The sequence below is a fragment of the Camponotus vicinus genome, unplaced genomic scaffold, assembly GCF_025532165.1.
Source record: "Camponotus vicinus isolate PSW18456_S1 unplaced genomic scaffold, iyCamVici1.0 SCAF_3, whole genome shotgun sequence".
Classification (NCBI taxonomy): Eukaryota; Metazoa; Arthropoda; class Insecta; order Hymenoptera; family Formicidae; genus Camponotus; species Camponotus vicinus.
The window spans coordinates 6,595,932-6,620,662 of record NW_028141967.1 but is presented as its reverse complement, the minus strand read 5'-3'; the positions used below and the strand labels follow the sequence as shown (position 1 = coordinate 6,620,662).

The 24,731-nt window shown below is 31.1% G+C and overlaps 1 protein-coding gene and 2 long non-coding RNA genes across 3 annotated transcripts; all 3 read left to right on the top strand.

The window, feature by feature from the left end:
* The first annotated feature begins 2,403 nt into the window (after positions 1-2,403).
* Positions 2,404-3,724, top strand: LOC145969448 (uncharacterized). The gene is made up of 3 exons (XR_014438098.1): positions 2,404-2,532; positions 3,043-3,176; positions 3,265-3,724. It is a non-coding gene; the product is annotated as an uncharacterized LOC145969448 (long non-coding RNA).
* Positions 3,725-11,486: 7,762 nt separating this feature from the next.
* LOC145968571 (uncharacterized) lies at positions 11,487-18,752 on the top strand. The gene is made up of 2 exons (XM_083094142.1): positions 11,487-17,570; positions 18,505-18,752. Exons 1-2 carry the CDS (start codon positions 12,422-12,424, stop codon positions 18,519-18,521), a joined length of 5,166 nt encoding a protein of 1,721 aa, XP_082950268.1. The 5' UTR covers positions 11,487-12,421; the 3' UTR covers positions 18,522-18,752.
* Positions 18,753-18,950: 198 nt separating this feature from the next.
* LOC145969157 (uncharacterized) lies at positions 18,951-23,583 on the top strand. The gene is made up of 5 exons (XR_014437967.1): positions 18,951-19,382; positions 19,596-19,741; positions 22,653-22,854; positions 23,030-23,194; positions 23,351-23,583. It is a non-coding gene; the product is annotated as an uncharacterized LOC145969157 (long non-coding RNA).
* Positions 23,584-24,731: the final 1,148 nt, after the last annotated feature.

Sequence of the window (24,731 nt, the reverse complement as noted above, 5' to 3'; positions counted from 1 at the left end):
TAATAATAAAAAAATAAAAATGTGTAAATTATAATACGACTTGGGTCAAATTTTTGTAATTTTATTAATTTCTTAAATCCTTTAGTTCCAGGTTCTACTTAATAAAACTTATGATCTTAAAACAAGTCGATTAGTTTTTCTCTTTTAAATTTAAAATTGGCGATTAATGCAATCGATGTTATTGCAATACCCATACAGCACCGAATATTGCAGTAATATTATTAATATTGTTGTAACATTGCAGCAACATTGCAATATTGCCGCAATATTACTGCAATGTTCTGTGCTGTATGGGGTAAGTATTAAATAGCTTTATGAGTTTGTAATCTGCAATATAAAACCCGCAATATATTAATGCTATTTCATATATTGTACAAATATTTATTTGGATCACACATAACAATGTATTTTTATATATCATACAAAGTATGGAATTTATTTTGAAAATCATTTTCATTTTGTCCAGAATCTATAATACATAAATGCAAGATTGAATTTGTGACAAATATTTTAAATTATCAATTGCTTCAATGTACTTGGCTAATTAATTATTGATTTCATATTTAGTTTTGATTTTTTTTTAGAAAAATTATATATATTTTTTGAGGGAAAATTTTTATAAATTATTTTTAGGGATATTTTTTCATTAAACGTTTTGTTGTATATAAGGTAGAATATTTTTTATGTACTTGGCGTATTTTTTTTACCTTTGTAAGGTTTTTTTTGGAGGGATTTCACACCATTTTGTTAAAATTTATTTATATCTTTTCTGCAATTTATAAATTATTTTTAGGGATATTTTTTCATTAAACATTTTGTTGCATACAAGGTAGAATATTTTTTATGTACTTGGCGTATTTTTTTTACCTTTGTAAGGTTTTTTTTGGAGGGTATATGTATATATATATATACATATATACATATACATATACATATATATATATATATATATATATATATACACATATGTATGTGTGTGTGTATGTAGAAATTTACATATTTGACTGCGCAACCATAATTATAGTTACATAGACATTTATTACATTTGCCTGCGTAGATACAAATATAATTACACAGAAATATTTCCTACATGTATAATTATATATATATAAATTATATATATATATATATATATATATATATATATATATATATATATAATTATACATGTAGGGAATATTTCTGCGTAACTATATTTGTGTCTACGCAGGCAAATGTAATAAATGTCTATGTAACTATAATTATGGTCGTGCAGTCAAACATGTAAATTTCTACATACACACACACACACATATATATATATATATATATAATTATAAATTACATAATTATATTCCACAAAATGATAACTGTCTATTCTCTTTATTAAGATTAATATATAATATGTCAAAATATATTATGTCTAAATAATGAAAAAAATTTTACAATATTTTTATCCTTTGATGAATTTTTCACAATCCACTTAATTGTTGTTAAGTGTCTCATACACACAAGTCTGTGTTTTTATTATATAATAAATGTACTTGGCGTCGCGACGCTACCGCGCCGCTTGATAATAACCTTTTCTTCCTTGTTCCGCACTATAGTTTTATTTATTTACTTATTTATTTATTATTATTATTTTTATTTTTATCATTTTTATTTATTTATTATTAATCTGTGTTTAATAACCTGATTGCTTAACGTGTCACTTCTCTTCCTTGTTACACTATTCCGCACTATACTTTAAAAATTTATCTTTCATATGTCCGTACACACACATATATATACATATCACACGTATGTATGCACATGCACACATATGATTTTGTCTCTTAAAGCATTGTACATATCGATGCATAATCGTATACGCAGCGGTATGAACGCCGCTTGAGGGACAAACTCGCTTTGCTTGTGTGCGTGCGAGCATACGTACGTGAGACTGAAGAAAATCCGGGAGAACGTAAAATATCACAATTTTGACATGCGATCATCATTTCTCGGGATTGATTGCACCGATTTTATTCAAACTGGTCGCAATCGAAAGCTTGTATCCACATTATATCATAAAAGTGCCGTTAGATTTTTTCTTAAGGTCTTAGTTTCTGAAATATCTTAATCGAAAGTTTATATGATGTGAAATTCCGGATAAGCTACTTGATAGCGCCGCAGTGACTCTCAATGCTCGGATCCTGTTTTTTATGTACTTGGCGTCACGACGCTACCGCGCCGCTTGATAAAGCAAGGAATAGAGGAACTTCAATTAATGCTTATTATGAAGAATATCCTATCTTAAAAACTTCTTTTGGTGCAATACTGATAATTACTCAAACATTGTAATATTCTATAATTTATTCATAAATATCTTTCTGAGCTATTATCTAATTAACAATATTTTTTATTGTCAATTATTGCAGTTGCAAATTGATTTTAAAATAGTAACGGGAATAGATGCGCACATTTTTCCAAATAAGTGGTCTCAAATTGCCCCATATGTATTAGATCTTGGTACAAAGAAAGAAGCTTGCCCATCGTTGTGTGAGCTGCATAATGGTATGTGTGTGTATATATATATATATATGTGTGTGTGTGTGTGTGTGTGTGTGTGTGTGTGTGTGTGGGTGGGTGGGTGGGTGGGTGTGTGTGTTTATTTTTATATATATGTACATATTTTTCTGTTATAAAATAATTATTTTGCAGCTAAATATTATATTCGAATTTGCGATAACATTTTATATTCTTTTATTTTATTAGCCTTTTTTAAAATTATTGTTTAAATTTTTAAATTTATTTTATTACTTACACACATATATGTATATGTATGTATGTATCTATATGTGTGTGTGTGTGTGTGTGTGTGTAAAACTATGAAAATAAATATTTTTAAAAATATTTAAAATATTTAAAATATTAAAAAAAATAGTAATATATGTATAAAAAAATAATATAAAATAAAATAATATAAATAATATAAAATAATTAAAAAAATATTTATATAAAAAATAAAATATTTCAAATATTTAAATATTTTTTTAAAACTATATATATATATTATAATTTCAGATATACCCCTTGAAACATTAAGTCTTTTTGTACTACCTTATTTATTTTCCTCATGTAATGTAAAAACAGGCAACAAAAAAAAGTGAAAGCCTTCGAAAACAGAGATAGCGGAAAGCTTTATTTGTCGCATTCCTGTAAGCAAATTTTTATGTATTTTTAGAAAATCTTATCATTATTTCTAAAAAATAATTTCAATATTTAATATTATTTTATTTTCTTTAGAATATAGCAGAATTGGAACCTAAGCTAGAAAAACGAAAGGAAAAACTGGAAGCGTTTGGATTACCACTACAACCAATGGTAGTTGAGATTGGATCAATTATAAATTTGACCTCTTTTTACGTTGTTGTAAATAACGTAAAATACGAGTCAACGAGTTTAATTAATGCAGTGAACTTGTGTTTCCAAATATTTTTTGCACTGGATGCAAAGTATCCAGTTGACTCGGAAATGCTGTGGTATTTTTTACAATACCATGTATATAATATTAAAGACGCAAAATACACTCGAAATTTTGTGTCTGTAGACACTATTTGGCACGATCTGTAAGAATTAATGGCTGCTTCGAGTGAGTGAAAAGCATAAGTAATTTCCTCTATTCTTTGCTTTATTTTATAAAAATTTATATAACTTACTTTCATATATTTAATATCTATATAATAATATTTATATTTTTTAACGTCAATACATACAATTTTAATAATGATAAAGTGCCAATTCTGTTCTAATATTTATTCTAAAAAATATATAAAACCGCATATGCAATTTGAGCATCATACACACTTGAATTTTATTAAATATGTTTGTCAATTTAAAAATTGTAATCGTTCCTACTCAGACAAGAAAACACTTAATAAGCATAAAATACGTTGCAAACATTTTGAAGAAGCAATGTTAGAGTCTAAAATATCTGAAAAATCAACAGTACATGTAGAAGAAATAGAAAATGATTTTAAAGATGAAATTAAAATCGAATCTGAAATTCGAATCCAAAAGTCAAGTTTGAATGAAACAAGTTTCGAAATGACAAACATTTCTAACAACGAGATTGAATCTGAAAACAATACAGTTTTTGATAAAGACTCAAACATTGAATCTTCAAAAAATGAACTTTGTATATTAGCACTGAAAATGATTTCTTCGCTACACTCCGATGCAACATTATCTCGTATTCAAATTGATCGGATTACGCGTACGTTTCATTTATTTTTAAATACAAACTATGTAAATGATATAAAAAAATCTTTTATGGAAACAAATTTGAATCATGTAATAGAAAAATTCGATATATTTCAAAATATTTTTGGTGATCTTGATACTGAATACAAGCGGAATAAACTAAATTTGGATATTATATTAAACCTGAACGAATATTCTTTGGAACTATAGATGTAAGAAATAAAAATGTATTAAATATTGAAAATGTGTACGGACAATTAACATCGTTAAAAAAAGTATTAAAATTATTTTTCGAAATAGATGATATATTTGAAAAAACTTACGAGCATATCGACACATTGATGAAAGATGATAGTGACGAAATTTGCAATATAATACAGACTCATTTCTGGAAATCAAAAATTTCAAATAATACATCGATAACAATTCCTTTATTCTTATATGAAGACGCTTTCGAAATAGCAAATCCTCTTGGATCACATGCTGGTATATATAAATTATGTGGAATGTACATTTCAATATCATGTTTACCACCAGACTTGTATTCAAAATTAGATAACATTTTTCTTGCTCAATTATATCATTCAGATGATTCGAAATTGTTTCCAAAAGAAAAAATTTATTCATATTTAATTAAGGAATTAAAGATTTTAGGAACAGAAAGTATTCAGTTAACAATAGGATCTAAAAATATTCAGGCATATTTTAAACTTGCATTAATTATCGGTGATAATTTAGGATTACATGGCATTTTAGGATTCGTCGAAAGTTTCTCTGCGAATAAATGTTGTCGATTTTGTAAAGTATCAAAAGATACATCTCGGAAGTTGTGTTGCGAAGATGTCAATATATTGCGTAATAAAGTAAATTATTCGAAGGATATAGCAATTAACAACGTAACAATTTCGGGTATAAAAGAAAATTGTGCATTTAATGTTCTATCAAGTTTTCATGCAACTGAAAATTATAGTATTGATATTATGCACGATTTATTAGAAGGCGTATGTATATATGAAAGAAGTTTTATTTTGTATTATTGTATCTTGGAACAAAAATATTTTACTTTAGATACTTTGAACTGGAGGATACAGTTTTTCAGTTTTGATCCGATGTTAAATCGTCCTCCTACAATTTCTAATTTACAATTACAAAAAAAATTTATAAAAATGTCTGCTTCTGAAATGCTAAATTTCGTATTAAATGTTGGTTTATTATTAGGTGATCTTATAACTGATTCTAATGACAAACATTGGGAACTTTACATATTATTGCGAAAAATTATTTCTATTACACTTCAATACAGTATTAACGAATCAACAGCAGATTTGCTTGAAAACTTGATTAACGAACATCATATGTTATACATAAATTTATTTGGAGAAACTTTAAAACCTAAGCATCATTTAATGTTGCATTATCCTCGCGTTATGAAAATTGTAGGACCGCTCCGTTGTTTATGGTCAATGAGATTTGAAGCGAAACATCGCCCGTTAAAACAATATGCCCGTGCAATAAGTAGTAGAAGAAACATATGCTACAGTATTGCAATTAAACAGCAAATAATGTTAAGCAATTTATTAATAAAACTGCAGTCGGGTAATTTACCGTATATTACATATAAAAAAGGAAATTCATTAGTTTGTCATGAAAAAATATTAAAAAATTATAGAAATTTTACTCAAGTTAAAAGCGTCCGTTTTGGAAATATAATGATTAAAAGAGAATCAATTATCTTAGTAAGAATTAACGACGACAACTTCCCTTTATTTGGTGAAATTGCAGATATTTTTAAAACCAAATCAAATGTATCTTTATTAACATCATCATGTTTCAGTGCTACTATCAAATATATGTTTGCAACGTACTATGATAATCATTACCAAGCTTATGTCATAAACATTTCGGACAAGTATGATGCTATAAATTTTGACAGCGTACAATTTTTTAAAGTATATACTTTAGTTAGAAAAGCAGATGATAACTCTTATATTAGTTATTAAATTTAAATGATTTACATTTTAAAAGATTTGTTTTTAAATGAATATATTTTATATGTTACAGTTATACTTTTCAATAATTAATATAACGTTGATATAATTAACATATTTATAATAGTTTATTTTTAAGTATTGTGCAGTTTAAGTTCAATTAATTTTTGATTTATTATATGTAGTAGTTTATTATACAATTGATTATATAATTTGTTTTATAATTTTAATCTAATAATGATGTAACAGTAGTATCTTTATGTTTAACAAATTTATACTTCACAAAGTGTATAATTCTACATTATTTTTAGTTACAGTTTTAATTTATTTCTAAAATACACTGTCACATGAAAAAAAGGATTATAGTGAAAAATACATATAAAAAAAATTATATGTACAATATTTTTGTATGTCATCAACCAAAAATAAAGATTTAAAAAATATTTATTTATATTTAAATTCGTCTCCATATTATTTCTATAATACAATAACAAAAGGCCTTAAAGGAAACTTTTTTTATAGTTGGATAAACTTTACGAACTGAAACTTATGGAACCACATAAGCATTGTAGCCTTAACTATATACATATATGCAATATTAAGTAGGATTTTACTATGACGTATAGTCTTTTAATAATTAAAATATGGTCATTATTATCATATTTATAGTATGACTTACTATATACAAATCGCAATTTATAGTATATAAAACCATATTATGTATAATATTGTACTATATATATATAGTACAATATTGTACTATATATACAGGGTGACCCATTTTAACTTAGGCAGCCAAATAACTCGAAAAATAAGCAAGATAGAGAAAAATGTTTTAGACAAAAGTTGTATGGTTTCGAGGGGGCCATAAGATGGTATCATTGGTTTGACCTTGAAGAGTCATTTGAAGGTCACGTGAAGGTCACTTCAATTTTTTTAAATGGAACATCCTATATATTTTTGTACATTCTTGTAGCTCATCTCGAGAGCTTTCCAAAACACTATAATTAAGTACATTTTCGTTAAGTACTTTTTGAGTTATGAGGCTTGAAATAATTTCTTAATTTTACATAAACCGTAAAATATCTTGTAAAATATTCATTTTTCGATTACCTTATCTTAATAGTTTTATGTACAAAATAATGAGAGGAATCAATTGGTGTAAAGAAAACACATAGTTGTTTCGAAGAAAAAATATGTAATTTGCAATTAACAATTCCATATTTTTTCTTAAAAACAACTATGTGTTTTCTTTACACCAATTGATTCCTCTCATTATTTTGTACATAAAAGTATTAAGGTAAGATAATCGAAAAATGAATATTTTACAAGATATTTTACGGTTTATGTAAAATTAAGAAATTATTTCAAGCATCATAACTCAAAAAGTACTTAACGGAAAGGTACTTAATTATAGTGTTTTGGAAAGCTCTCGAAATAAGCTACAAGAATGTACAAAAATATATAGGGTATTCCATTTAAAAAAATTGAAGTGACCTTCACGTGACCTTCAAATGACTCTTCAAGGTCAAACCAATGATACCATCTTATGGCCCCCTCGAAACCATACAATTTTTGTCTAAAACATTTTTCTCTATCTTGCTTATTTTTCGAGTTATTTGGCTGCCTAAGTTAAAATGGGTCACCCTGTATAGTATAATATTAAGTAGGACATTTTACTATGACGTATGGTTTCTTAATCATTCAATTATGGTCATTATTATCATATTACCTAGTATGAATTACTATATACAAACCACAAATTATAGTATATAAAACCATATGTATGTTTGTTTTAACGTATGTAAAGTTATATCAACAATAATTTAAAGTTAAGTCTGCTATAATTTGACAATGTTACAATAACTATAAAAATATAGTTGTCCCCTAAACTCACTAAGAATTATAGTTAAATTATGATAATTGCAACCATTTTTTTTTCTCAGTGTTTAATTTTGAAATATTACCGAAATTTACATTAATATCTTTAGGTACGAATTTGTCTTTAATTATATTTAATCCGGATTCCGTATCTAGCATGAAAGTTATATGAGCAGATGTCTTGCTGAGATTGACCTGAACAGTAAGCACGTGACTGTGACAGGTCGTATATCTGGCTTTTGTCGGTTTATTTGGTTTCCTGCAGGGTGGACGGGTGTGAAGCCCGCTCGGACCCTGTCACACATCCGACGTTGAAGGTCCATTGTAGTTTCCTTAATCCTTTTCTTATCGATGATAATTACTTGTAATTTGTAGTTAGCTATTTTCAAGAAAATGGCCTTGTTCTTTACAATATCGACAGAAAGTGTTGGTTCCAGGTATTGGATTTGTTCTAGAACGGCAATCTTTAGCGACATGTCCGATTTTATTGCAAATTTAGCAAGTAACATTGGTTTTATTTATTAAATTGTGTTGTTCATTTTGTTTCTTCCAACAATTATTAGTTAAGTGACTAGCTTTATTCACACCATTGACAAATTACAAAAGTTTTAATTTGATTATTGTTGCTATTTTGACGACACAATTTTGCGTCGTGTCCATTCTTCACTGATAAAAAAATCGATGATAAAATTGACTATAATTGCATGGTAAAAAAATTATAGTTAGGATACTCATTATTATAGTAAATTTTACTATAATACTGGTAATATAAACTATATATGCATGGTACCGAGAAACAATGAAACTTTTTACTATAATTTATAATAATTTCAAATATCATATAAGTAAAAAATGAAAGAAAGGAATGATACATATAATTTTACTATTCATATAGTCATTGTAACATTAATAATGGTAAATATTACTATATTATCTTTCGTTTAGATATTAATATAGTAGTAATAAATGAAAAAAATTATAATAACAGCTATATCTAAATAGTACGTGGAACCTGATGAATAGTACATTTAACAACATAAAACTTATTATTTGGAATGATTGTATGTGGCACATGTTTCTTCGCTTGCCGTTACGCGGCGCACTACTCTTAACTTTTCTCGTATTCAATATTTAGCATAAAATGTATATAAAGGATTAGTATTAAACACGTAAGATCTAAAGTATATTTTTTTCCTGTTAGCAGTAGTGCAAGAAAGAGGATGCTACTCATACGCAGGTTTCTCGGAGTGTATGCATGTGAGCATCCTCTTTCTGACATATCACTGTTTATCAGTTTAATTTCAGACAAACTGAATTTAAAATAATTTATTTAATAATCCGGATTCCTTGTTAGGATTCAGAATATTAAATAGATTATTTGAAATTATAGACGGAAAAAAACTTTTAAACGACTTGGTGCTGCGTATATTAAAAATCTGTAATATACGTAACATGTATAGATTTTCAGTACTGATAGTGAATTTCGGAACACTATACGTATACCATAACCATATGGTAACATGAAATGGATATTATGATTTTACGAACTATATTTTCATGTTATATCAACTATATTTTTTATAGTAAAATGCACTATTATACAGGATGATTCTAAATAACTTTATGCTTTTGCAAAAACATAATCTTGACCGAATTCTAAGACGATTTTTCCTTTGGCAAAATTTCATCCGAAGCTTAGTTTTTGAATTATTAAAGGAAGTAGTTAACGTATGACGTGTCGAATACAAGAGGCAGGCAAGGGTAGCGCGATTCACTGTCAGACGCGGGTGCTTACGCGGGGCGCCTGCTGCGATCAGCTGGTCGCTATACACATACAGACACACATGCGAACACATACATTCTCTGTCTGTCTGTCTGTCTGTCTGTCTGTCTGTCTGTCTGTCTGTCAGTCTGTCTGTCTGTCTGTCTGTCTGTCTCTCTCTCTCTCTCTCTCTCATTCATTCACTCACCTGTAATTTTTTTTTTTTTTTTTTTTACGAGAGAGGGGAAAATGCATTTTATGCATACCCACCGGTCGATCCAGTGAGTTATGTGGGACTCGAGTACCAAGTCGAATTACCAACTCGGTACTCCCTACCCACTAAAAACCCCTCTCTTTTCACGAATTTCCTTTGACACACTGTCCCTCTGACTTCCCGAGATCTGTTTTCACATAACGTCAAAAAATAGTTATTATTACCTTGTTCGATGACTTTTGATGTATTGCTGTAATTGCTTGAAGGAGAAATGAATTTTCCGATAGATCGTACGTTCTCAAATTTAACGTAGATATCACGTTGCAAAAGACAAGAAATCCACACTAAATTATTAACTGAAAGTTTTTCTTCTTTCATGAACTGTATTCTTTTATAAACTTTAACGTAATCACATTTATTTACTCACTCGATGAGACGAGAAATTTACTAATGACTCTCACTAATCACTATTAATCACTGTCGAATAATAACTGTTGGCGATTAAAAATCACTCGATGAAAGAAACACGCGCGGACACGTTACTACACGACGCGACGACGCGACAATGCGACGATAATTATTCGGCGACTGCAAACAGTTCTTTGTCATGGTAGGTTGCGGTAGGTTAAAGTACTACTGGCGCTATCGAACGCGATCATGTTTTCGATTGAAGAATGCGGTAAACATAATAAACATTTAACATATTAATATTATTATTATCATGAATGTGTGTGATATCCATACATCGTATATCTATTTAAAAATTAATTAGATTAAGTGTTTTTAAAATATTTATTACTTTTACTATTATCTTAAATAAATATTTAATATTAATATTTTATATGATAAATATTTTATATGAAGAAAAAATATATATCATAAAATTACACAAAGTTAAACGCTCCCCAAAATTAACAAATTAAAATGAATAATAAGAGGCAATAAGGAGCCAACGCGGTTGTAGGGCGTGAAAAAAAAAATTTTTCCTCCAGACAGTCAATTGAAACGATCTTTCTTCTTTATTTCATACGTTTCGGCCTCATTTCGAGCCATCTTCAGTGATTCTAATACAATCAAAAAATGCCAATTAAGACAGTAAAAAGGATGCGGTGTCAATACAAAAGAGAAAAAAAAGCATAATCACATACATACAATAGTCTATAGGAGTGAACGCTATCCCATCCAAGTCGATCCACCCGAAAAAGACCGATGCAAGCAGCACTCTCAACGGTAAAAAGCGCGAGGAGCGATGCACTGACAAAGTAAACATAACAGAGTCATATATTTGCAATAAAAATTGATTGACAACAGTCAAGGGCTACTCACTCGGACAACGAGAAGACCGACAGAGACGAAACGAACATCCAGCACAAAAATATATAATTTGCAATTGTTCAGTTCCTTATTTTAATCTTTATGATAAGTCGATTATCACGCATGCAGCGCCATCCGTACGCGATTACGATACTCAAGAGCCGATCGCAAGGAACTACTTTCTAATATGGCTGCGATTGATCAACCACAAAATTCACGTTGTCCATAAGATTATACCGAAGATCTCAAATACAGTGTTCAAGTTTTTACCAAAGAGTTCAATCGAGAATAGTTCTTTCTCCATTACCTCCTTCTCCATTATCGGCCTAAACATTGGTCCTTCGAGCCGGATTCATTGCAGGAAGGAAAGACGTACAAAGAACAAAGGAGGAAGTTCATACGAGAGCACGAAGATCGGTAATCATACAAGGACATTGTAATCGGCGCAGCCAAGAGAGAATATTACCAAGTCAGCAGTACGTAATTACGCACGGCGCTCTCTTTCTCGCGTTCAAGCGAGATACGGCCGTCCTTCTCCTACGGACTACGCACGGCGCTTTCTTTCTCGCACTCAAGCGAGATACAGCCGTCCTTCTCCTACGGATTACACGGCGCTCTCTTTCTCGCGCTCAAGCGAGATACGGCCGTCCTTCTCCTACGGATTACACGGCGCTCTCTTTCTCGCGCTCAAGCGAGATACGGCCGTCCTTCTCCTACGGACTACGCACGGCGCTTTCTTTCTCGCACTCAAGCGAGATACAGCCATCCTTCTCCTCCGGACCACACACGGCACACGGCGCTCTCTCTTTCGCTCAGGCGAACCATAGACGTCCTTTTCTTAGGGTGAAAGAAACAGTACGACCAACCCAATGACAGGAAGTACAAAATTACGTGGTCAGAGTTACAAAGACTATATTGTAATAAGGTTAAGGTAAACCTTATATTAAATAAATATTACGTTAAGTTAGCATAGCAATCAGCTAAATACGATAACAAGTTCAGTCATTAGACATTGATATTAATCTGTGTTAATTACGTCCGATGAGCAAAATGGAACAAAAGGCTCAATTAATTAGACAGCGTGGTAGAGTTAGAGCGAGACTCACTAATTTTAAAACTTTTGTAGCGAAACTTGAGGATGAACCTGAAAAACGAGTAGAATTAGCCAGTCGAATAGAAAAGGCAGAACAGTTATGGATAGAATTCGATACAATTCAAAACAAGATTGAAGATATAGATGAATCCGATGAACAAGAAATAGAACGAACAAATTTTGAGGATTCTTATCACAAGATAATTACCGATGCGCGAAGACTATCCATGACTGATCAACCAGCCGTTTTTCCGACCGCTCGCGTCGACGCACAACCAGTAATACAAGGTGAACAATTTGCGATTCGCCCAATCGTCAAATTGCCCAATATCGATTTGCCTAAATTTGATGGAAATTATGAACGATGGATACCTTTTCGGGATTTGTTTGAATCTCTTATCGCTTCAAACCACGCGTTACCTAATGTACAAAAACTACACTACTTGAGATCTGCTTTGACAGGTGAAGCTGCAAAGGTAATCAATTCGTTAGAAATTACAAATGATAATTACGCGGTAGCGTGGAATTTATTAAAGCAAAGATTTGAAAATAAACGATTGATCGTACAGTATCTTATTCAAATGTTACTTGATATTCCAGCTATCACTAGAGAATCATATGCAGATCTCAGGCAATTAGTTGATAATATTACACAATATACACAGTCGCTAACAAAACTCGGTCAACCGGTAGAGAGTTGGAGCACAATGATTATACATATTATCTTACCAAAAATAGATAAAGGATCTCGTAGAGAATGGGAGTCAAAACGATCTGCAATAGAAGCGTTTCCTACGTTGACCGAATTTATTGATTATCTTATTAATCGTAGTGCCTTTTTAGAAGCGGTAAATCGAGCAAATCAGAATTCGCAAGGTATGACTGCAAATACCTATCGAAAAGATGTTAAATTGCCTCCAGGCCATCACAAAAGTGTGACGCAAGCATATGTAACAAGCGATTCATCGTGTCCAATATGTTCCGAGAGTCATAGTCTGCGAGAATGTCAGGTATTTCTTAAAATGTCGGTAAACGAAAGAATTTTAGAAATAAAAAAGAAACGTTTATGCATAAAATGTTTTAAGGCATTTCATGGGCGGAACTGTAGAGTGTCTAATTGTAAAACTTGTAACGGCTACCATAATACTCTTCTACATAAGAGCAATTCTAACCACGAGACGTTAAACAAGCTCGAAGTGCAACCGATTAATAGTACCAAGCAAGTAGCACAACTTGCTGTTGATCCGGAAACAAACGAATCATCCACTGTTCTTAATCATTGCAGTATTAGGGAGACTAGCCAAGTTCTTCTCGCTACAGCTATTATTCACATTCGCGATTGTTACGGAAAAACACATGAATGTCGCGCACTTCTCGACAATGGATCGCAATCCAATTTTATGACAAAAGAATTAAGCGAACAGTTAAATTTAAAACAAGAAACTATTAATACTAAGATTATAGGCATTAGCAACATTCCGATCAACACTGTGCAAAGAGTTCGTGCAATGATTCAATCGCGAATAAATTCATTTCAGTGTGAAACGTCTTTTTTAGTAATCAATCAAATATCAGAGTGCCTGCCCATGATCGAAATCAACCAAAATCAATTGGATATACCATCCAATATAACTTTAGCAGACCCAAGTTATGGCATTCCAGGGAAGATAGATGTACTATTGGGTGCCTCCATTTTTTGGGAACTCTTGTGCACCAGGCAAATACAACGAATGAAGAATTCCCCTGTTTTTCAAGAAACACTCCTGGGTTGGATAATTTCAGGCTCAGTACATGCTAATAATATGAAGCAACACGAGAAATCGTACTGTGGAATGTCAACTGACAACGCGCTGCAGCAACAATTAGAAAAATTCTGGGAGATTGAAGAAGTGGAAATGCCAGTACATTATTCAAATGAAGAGATACAATGTGAAGAATATTTTGTTTCTACTCACAGTAGGAACAAAGACGGTCGCTTTGTAGTACAACTACCGCTAAAGGAAAATATAGAAAAATTGGGAGAATCCTTCGACATAGCAGAAAAACGATTAAAGGCATTAGAGAGGAAATTAGAAAGGCAACCAGAATTAAAGGAACACTATCATGAGTTCATAGTGGAGTATTTAAAATTAGGTCACATGACCGAAATGCAATCCGATGAAAGACATGCCAAACTAGCATATTACATTCCTCATCACGCAGTAGTAAAAGAAGAGAGTACAACTACAAAGGTAAGAGTTGTTTTTGATGCATCATGCAAGACATCGTCCGGAAAATCCTTAAATGATATACTCATGGTAGGACCAACGATCCAAGAAAATTTAATGGATATCATTATTCGATTCCGGCAATATAAATATGCAATGACCGCTGATATAGTCAAAATGTACAGGCAAGTTATGCTGAAGCAAGAAGATCGCAAATTACAACGTATTTTGTGGAGATGGGATAGAAAAAAACCTATACAAATATTTGAGCTTAACACCATTACTTATGGAATGGCTAGCTCATCATTTTTAGCGATTAGATGCTTACAAGAAGCAGCTCAACAGATGGAATATAAGTTTAAAGATGCCAGCGACGTAATAAGAAGAGATTTTTACGTAGATGATCTATTAACAGGAGCGGATACAGTGAAAGCACTTATACAACTGAAACAAGAAATTACATGCATACTGGATTCCAGCAAATTTGAATTAAGAAAATGGATATCAAACGTACCGGAAATCGGTGATCAAATGGGCAACAGAGAAAAGGAAGTCACAATGAGTGAATCAATTAAGATACTCGGGCTATGGTGGAACCCTACAGCCGATAATTTTCAGTATCGTATTAAAATAAATAATAATGAAACCAAGATTACGAAACGCAACATATTAGCCAGGGTAACACAGGTATATGATCCACTCGGACTAGTAGGCCCCATAGTAGTGCAAATTAAAATTCTTATACAGCGACTTTGGCAATCAAAATGTAACTGGGATGAAGAAGTTACAAATGATATAAAGAATATGTGGATACAATGGAAATCTCAGATTTCAAGCGTAGAAGAGCTGCTAATTCCAAGAAGGATAATCTGTGATAACCCAGTAGAAATAGAATTGCACGGATTCTGCGACGCTTCGGAATCAGCATATGGCGCCTGTATATATCTTCGTAGCACTAACTCAAGATCAGAATATACTGTGAGATTATTATGTGCCAAATCAAGGGTGGCGCCCATCAAAAAGATATCATTACCAAGATTGGAGCTATGCGGAGCAGTGCTATTAGCTAAATTAGGTAGAAACGTGCTGCAGAGGTTAACAGTACAAATACATAAAGTTTATTACTGGAGCGATTCAACTATAGTATTATCCTGGATAGCAAGAGAACCTGCACAATGGAAAACATTTGTAGCAAACAGGGTGGCTGAAATACAGCGGGAGACAAAAGAAGCACTATGGTATCACGTCAAGTCGGAAGACAACCCTGCTGATCTCCTATCTAGAGGAGTAAATCCTGACAAGTTAAAAGATAAGAAAATGTGGTGGGAAGGCCCACAAGTTCTACATCAAAATTCAGATTTTGTGCCATTCAGTGACGAAAACATTCAAGGAGACGTGATAGAAAGGCGTACAACAAGCCTGTTTGTTCATAACGGAGAAAGGGACGCCTATTTAGAGATTATCGAAAAATTTTCATCACTATCGCGAGCACAGCGAGTGATTGCTTACTGTCTACGTTTTAAAAACAATGGAATAAAAAGGTCATCACAAAAAACGAAGTCGATAACAGTAGAAGAAAAACAACAAGCCATGAAAGCACTCGTCAAAGGATGCCAAATTCATAGTTTTCCACAGGAATGGCATAATCTTCGTAATAAAACAAAATTGCATTCAAAGAGCAGACTACTGACATTGCACCCATTTTTGGATGACGATGGTATTATTCGTGTGGGCGGAAGGTTGTGCAATGCGTCAATAGAATATTCACAAAAACATCCCATCATTTTACCTAATAAGCATCACCTCACTACCCTGATAATTAGAGACACACATTATAGGAATTTACATGCCGGAGCACAAGCTGTTTTAACGATAATACATAACACTTATTGGCCGATCTCGGGCAAAGAAGCAATACGTCGAGTATTAAGATCCTGTATAGTATGCTTTCGCGCAAAACCGATAACTGCAAAGCAATTGATGGGTAATTTGCCGGCAGTAAGAGTTACTCAACAATCACGCGCTTTTTTATATGCAGGAGTGGATTACGCAGGTCCATTCACAATAAAGATATCGCGAAACAAAACGAGCAAAGCTTATTTATCTATTTTTATTTGTTTGGTGACAAAAGCGGTGCACTTCGAACTAGTATCTGACTTAACTACAGCGTCATTTCTTAACGCAATGAAACGTTTTTTTGCCCGAAGAGGTAAATGCATAACCATATATTCGGATAATGGTACTACTTTTGTAGGTGCTAACAATCAACTTTCAGAACTCAAAAATTACTTAGTAAAAGTATCGACTCAAAATCAAATTAATGAATATTTAGCAGAACAATTCATTAATTGGAAATTCATCCCTCCATATTCACCCCATATGGGAGGATTGTGGGAAGCAGCCGTGAAATCGGCAAAAACTCACATGCGAAAAATTATCGGAGCAACAGCATTGAGTTTTGAAGAGCTATACACAATATTAACATTAATCGAAGCTTGTTTAAACTCAAGACCTATTACACCATTATCTAATGATCCGAAAGATCTGCAGCCTTTGACCCCTGGTCACTTTCTAATAGGAGAAGCCATGACTGCAATTCCGGAACAAAATCTCGTTGATGTATCGATGAATCGCTTGACGCGTTACCAATTAATTACTCAAATGAAACAGCATTTTTGGAATAGATGGTCCAAAGAATATATCGCGCAGTTACAACAGCGAGTTAAGTGGAAGCAAGCGAATCCCGTAAATATAAAACCAGGAACTATGGTAATTTTAAAAAACGAAAACACCCCTCCAATGACATGGCCATTAGGACGAGTTATAGAAGTACATCCAGGAGGAGATGGAATCACTAGAGTAGTTACACTCAAAACTAGCCGCGGAATATGTAAGCGAGCAATAACTAAAATATGCATTCTACCAATTGAAGACAATAATTCAGTTTAAGTTTAAGATAAGTTTAAGTTTAACCAATTCGTTAGGTAATGTTCTTCATAAGTTTTTATTTATATGTACCTATCGGCGAATATACGCTTATCTCTTTGATTATTTGTATTGAAAGGTTTATACCTGTCAAGGGGGGCAGGATGTTCAGTTCCTTATATTAATCTTTATGATAAGTCGATTATCACGCATGCAGCGCCATCCGTACGCGATTACGATACTCAAGAGCCGATCGCAAGGAACTACTTTCTAATATGGCTGCGATTGATCAACCACAAAATTCACGTTGTCCATAAGATTATACCGAAGATCTCAAATACAGTGTTCAAGTTTTTACCAAAGAGTTCAATCGAGAATAGTTCTTTCTCCATTACCTCCTTCTCCATTATCGGCCTAAACAGCAATTAACAATTCCATATTTTTTCTTAAAAACAACTATGTGTTTTCTTTACACCAATTGATTCCTCTCATTATTTTGTACATAAAAGTATTAAGATAAGATAATCGAAAAATGAATATTTTACAAGATATTTTTTACGGTTTATGTAAAATTAAGAAATTATTTTAAGTCTCATAACTCAAAAAGTACTTAACGAAAAGGTACTTAATTATAGTGTTTTGGAAAGCTCTCGAGATAAGCTACAAGAATATGCAATGACAAATAGTAGGTTCCATTTAAGAAATTGAAGGTGACCTTCATGTGACCTTCAAATAACTCTTCAAGGTCAAACCAATTATACCATCTTATGGCCCCCTCGAAACCATAAAACTTTTGTCTGAAACATTTTTCTCTAAAATGCTTTGTTTCCGAAATAATTGCGTGCGTTAATTAAAATGGCTCACCCTGTATATCTTAAAAATTTCTGTCTGAATTTTAGATGTTCTACTGCTGTGAAAAAATATAATACAAAGAAGCCGAAGAAAGTTTTTTATCATTTAAATTTTAAAAAACAAATAGAAACAGGAATACAGTATATCAAAAAACTACAGTATTATGTATTGTTGATGACCGACAATAATTTATTGGAAACTAACAAAAAAGAATTGGAATGTCTTCTACATTCTATAGTTGAAGATTCTATGTCTTATTATTTTGTTTTAGATGACCTAAATAAAATTATTTCCGCACAATCATTATCATGGTAAAATTCAATAAACTAAATTGTTATTAACCTTATAAATCAGGCCTGGCCACGCAGAGAGGAGAACGTGCCACCTCTCCGCGCGGCTGCCTCTTCCCTCCTCACCTCTCTGGCCACTCGATACAGGGTTCGAGGGGCTAGAGAGGAAAGACGGGAAGAGACAACGGCGCGGAGAGGTGGCACGTTCTCCTCCGCTCGTGGTCCGTGGGCGTCCACGAGGCCAGGCCTGTTATAAATTAATGTATAATTAATATATAAATTTTTTTCAGTCCACTCGGTTTCAATTTGACAACTAAATATAATTTAGAGCTAATTTTCATTTGTCTAAAACAATATCGTTATCTATACAAGCAAATACAAATTCTAAATAAACCGAATAAAAAGCAGCTTTTAGAACGAAAAATTACTATAGTTGCTCAATATTTTCTACCACATATAAGTTATTCGATTATAAATAAATGGTTAGATGATATTGCGCAAGAAGTACTGGGCCGCCTTAAAAATATATATCCTAAACATTCAATATTCTCGAGCCCGTTGGAACAGTTTTCTTTTTGGAGAGATAACAATATTGATGACAATTTCTGGAATCCAACAGAAACCAAACAAATTATGTGTGTACTTAAAGAATATATATTTTCTATTTTAGACATCCGAAAATTATATCAATTATTGATAATATCAGATTCTGAAATCAAGTATTTAAATATAAGTTTTATTTAGATTATTTAAAAATACAATAATAATTTGTCATGCTATGCGCAAGAACTATTATAATTTTTATATTTTTTAAATATTTAATTTTTTTAACATAATTTATTATATAGATTTCAGATTTATTTCAAAGATATGTATTAACTGCTACATATTACATCGTAGCCAGAAGACTCGGCATATACTGCACTCTGATGGTAATAATGAAAAGACTGATAGACTACAAATATAAGAATATTCAAATCATATGGAAACCGAAGTGAGTATAATTTTGGCTTCTTCAAACTTTTTGGATTTATACAGTATGTTCGGTAATATTTATTTCACTCATCTCTGCTGACAGAACGTATTAAATCAGAGAAAAATTCTTTACTATTTTGTGATTTTTTATAATAATTAATTAGACATTAATTTAAAAAGATCAGCCGATTATTATGATATTGTGATGGCGTAGGATTTCTGATATTATTTGAATTATATAATATCTGAGGAATTTATCTTAATCGATTATAAATACAAATAATAAAATTATAATAGTTTTATATAAGAAAAAATTATATGTAATTGTACGTATACCTGTATACGCATTCAAAGAATCATATAGTATTTTACGTTTTTTACGTTAATGCAAATTTACATTGGTATAAAAATGTAAATGTGCCAGTCGCTTATATACATTATCTTTTTTAAAAAATAGCAAACATTATAATAATATTAGTATAATTTATTTTATAAGAATTATTAAGATTTTATAAAAACCTATATTTTATTGATAAATACTATTAATTTTTCGTAATTATGTATTAATATATATGGAACGATGAAATGGCACTATATAACGAAACAACATACGATATAAATAAAAAATTGTTTGATTTATTAAAAAATATGCTATGCAATTATATATTTTATAATTATTATTATTTTGAAAAAATTTTATTGTCAGATCTTTCATAATTCTTTGAAATGCACTTTGTGTTGAAATAAGACTTCTGCACAACATTCTTAATCAATCAATTGCAAATATTCGAGAAATCATGAGCATTAATTATAATAAAAACAAAAACAAATAAGGGTTAACTATAAGGGTATGATAATAACTTAAATTGGTACAAGAAAAAGGCTTAGGACTGTGGCGTCGGGTGACAGTACGGAATGACAAATAAAAAAAATAATTCTAAGACAGAATTTCGTATATTAATAAGCAAATTTAATAAGGAAAACCGTTTTTAACCGTTCTTAAAGTCCATCTAACCTTTTTTGTTAGGCTACAGCGTTTACCTTTGTAATATTTTATTGAAAAGGATCTGTAGAAAATCGAAACGTGCGTTTGTCTATTTACTATTTGAAATTTTTCTCTAACAGACATTTTGTCCTTATTAAAGGAGGAGGGTCAATAAGGCCTGTTTTCGGCCCCCTCCAAAATGGGTGAAATCACTTCCTTAGACCCTTGGAAGTAATATTTAGTCGATTCCAACCAAAACGGAAATATTTGGAGCTCTACCGGCATACATATGTGTATATAGATATATAATTGAATATACTCAATATGAAGGATAAAAAAACTTCAAAGTCTGATTCAAAGTACATAAATACATATATGGACACACTACGGTACTGCTACCTCCCCCCACTTCCTAATAATGGAACCCGCTTGATTGTATGGTTCCCGCAGAAACCCACGTGGTCCCAAGTAAATGCATCACGATATCATAGTGACGCGTACCCGGATTATTTGTTAGACACAGCCACTTGGTCGGAGACCGATGAATCAGAAGAAGGAGAAGAAGAAGAAGAAGAGCAATAAATCCAGCACCCCCAAAAAGTGAGAGGTAAGGGGACTCACTCTAATCAAGCACTCCAAAAAGTGAGATGCAAGGGGATTCACGTAAATCCAGCACTTCACTCTACATGGCTTCCTAAGGGAAGATTACGTTTACGATTTTACTGTTCTCATGTGGAGAATCAACAAGAACAAATAATATGATTTCAATCTCGGAGCTCCTTAAGAAACATTTCTAAAAATCTATCATCTTTATATATATACGCTATTGTGGTACCATCCGTTTTGTCATGGAAAGTACATGTATCTTCCCCAAAAATCCTAAACAAATCGTTATTCATATTAAAGGCTCTCTCTATGATACATTTTCACTCGTTGATTTTACTACACATATACTACCTACGTGCTTATACATGTCAGGGGGCGGAAGAGGAGAGAGAGTAGCACCGTAGTATGTTCATATATTGTGTGTATTTATATACTTTGAATCAGACTTTGAAGTCTTTTCATCCTTTATATTGAGTATATTCAGTTATATATCTATATACACATATACAAGGTGATTCTAAATAACTTTATGTTTTTGCAAAAACATAATCTTGACCGAATTCTAAGACGATTTTTCCTTTGGCAAAATTTCGTGCAAAGTATAGTTTTTGAATTATTAAGAGAAATATTTCACTTATTACGGGTCGGATACAAGAAGCAGGCAAGGGCGGCGCAACTAACCGTCAGACGCAGGCGCTCATGCGGGGCGCCTTCGGCGATCAGCTGGTCGCTATACTGTGCACGGACATACATAGTTGTTTTTAAGAAAAAATATGGAATTGTTAATTACAAATTACATATTTTTTCTTCGAAACAATTGTGTTTTCTTTACACCAATTGATTCCTCTCATTATTTTGTACGTAAAAGTATTAAGGTAAGATAATCGAAAAATGAATATTTCACAAGATATTTTACAGTTTATGTAAAATTAAGAAATTATTTCAAGTCTCATAACTCAAAAAGTACTTAACGAAAAGGTATTTAATTATAGTGTTTTGGAAAGCTCTCGAGATAAGCTATAAGAATATGCAATGATAAATAGTAGGTTCCATTTAAGAAATTGAAGCTGACCTTTATGTGACCTTCAAATAACTCTTCAAGGTCAAACCAATGGTACCATCTTATGGCCCCCTCGAAACCATACAACTTTTGTCTGAAACATTTTTGTTTGCTGGGCTTAGTTTTTGAGATATTTTACTGTCCAAGTTAAAATGGGACACCCTGTATATTATATATATATATATATATATATATATATATATATATATATATATATATATATATATATATATAAACGTACGGTATATATACATGAATGTTTGTTTTTATTATTTTCAGTAATACAAAAAATTGGCATAGTGCAGAATATTTTTATATGAAAAATCCATTCGAGCGTGAGGAATCTAATTTAGTTTATCCGTCAAATATTATCAGAGGAAGATTTCTCAACACAAATGAAAATCCAACGGATATGACCATCGATGACATTAATGACGTCAATGACTTCAGGGACATTGATCACCATCAATGGCAGAGCGATGTAATTTTTTATATCAATTTTAATGATAGTTAATAAAAATAACATTGAATTTTCTAAGTCTGAATAATTAAGTCAATGAGTCAATAAATTTTATAATTAATGAATGAAAGTAATAATCGTTATTTTTATTTTTTTCTCCAATCAAAATTTTATTTATTATATATATATTTTTTAGATAATAGAGGAGTTGATTGAGGGATTAAGATGAAATAAGAGATAATCATAATATAAATTATAGATGGAAGTGGGATATGTTATCCGAAATCCTATTTAATGATTTAGAATGTGATGATTTAGAATATGTGATGCTTACTATAAAAAAATTACACAGATAATAGAGGTATGTTATTATAATATATAATGTACTTTAATATTCATATATTAATGTATGACTAAATTATATTAATTATAATTATTTCAAATTTTTAAATCAGTATATTATTTTAAAAACCGTTTGACAAGATGTTATTTGAATATTGCTATTATATTTTCACAGATTAGATCTAATGTTGTAGAAAAAGAACAATTAAATAGAAAAGAAAATATTAAATTTGCTGTAGGAATGATTGTAACACATATAAAGCCAAGTTTGTATCCACTTTTTAAAAAACATCACCATGGTGTGATAATTGGTTGGCATTGTAAACACACTTGGATAGGTGAAACGAGGGAAAGGCACGCATCACATTTACATACATGCGCAGATTATAAAAATGAGAATATTGTCGATCAGCCGTATTACATAATTCTCTCCGAAAATAATAGAATATGTTATTGGCAACAAGGTATGAAGATTTGTAGCATTTTTATGAATAATATGTAGTCTATGAGTATAATCTTTCATTTTTACAATGTGTATTTCTTCTGTTTTAGATCTTATATCGATAATGTTGAAATAGGGCGATACTTTTCGACGTACACCCAAATGTATCGATAATGTTGAAATAGGGCGATACTTTTCGAAATTCGAAGGCACTCATTATGTACCAAATAAAAGCTTGGCAAAAAAGTATCCAACTGATATCGCTATTATTCACGAAATACTTTCCAGTCAATAGTGTGCATTATAAAATTTAAATAATAAATTATTCGCGTATATTAAAATTATGCATAAATTTTTTAACAACTTTGTATAGATATATTGTGATACTCTAGATATTATAGGATTAAAAGTACGTATGATAATACATATTATGAAAACTAAAATAGTTTAAGAATATATATATGTCTGTGCTAATAATGTTTGTGATTTATCTTTAGTCCAACTAGGCGAAACTTCTGAAAAATATCACGCTCCGATTTAAGGATAAATAGGTCGCTTTTAGATAAAAAAGAAGTATACGAGAAGAATTTTTGACAAAATTTAACTTAAATCAGAGCATGATGATTATCGGAAAAACAATCGATATTATTACAAATAAAGTTTCTGTTTAATATCTAAAACAGATACAGTTTCAAAAATATATAATGTCTTATTTCATTAATAATATCGAAATGAACATAGATCTCCTCCCTTATATACAATAAATATAATATCTCTCTCTCATCCTAACAATTATATATAATCTTGAAATTTGCAATACACACACATATACATACATATGTGTATACATACATATATGTACATATGTATATGTATATATAAAAATGTATATGTGTAAAAGGAAGATTGAAAAAATTCTGAAACTAAAATTATATTATTTCGGTATCTATACAATTGCTACATATATGGTCCACTTGACATCAGTACCCAGGTAGCAAACACATGTCACTTTGACGTTCCAAACTAGTCATTTTAGGTCATATGTCGGCAAAATTTATTACATGACTTTATATTGACATCTTGATATAACATTATTTTGACGTCATATTTCAGT

Bases quoted from the DNA above. Each gene is read 5' to 3' on its own strand.
- LOC145968571 (XM_083094142.1), top strand. From the start codon at position 12,422: ATGAGCAAAATGGAACAAAAGGCTCAATTAATTAGACAGCGTGGTAGA.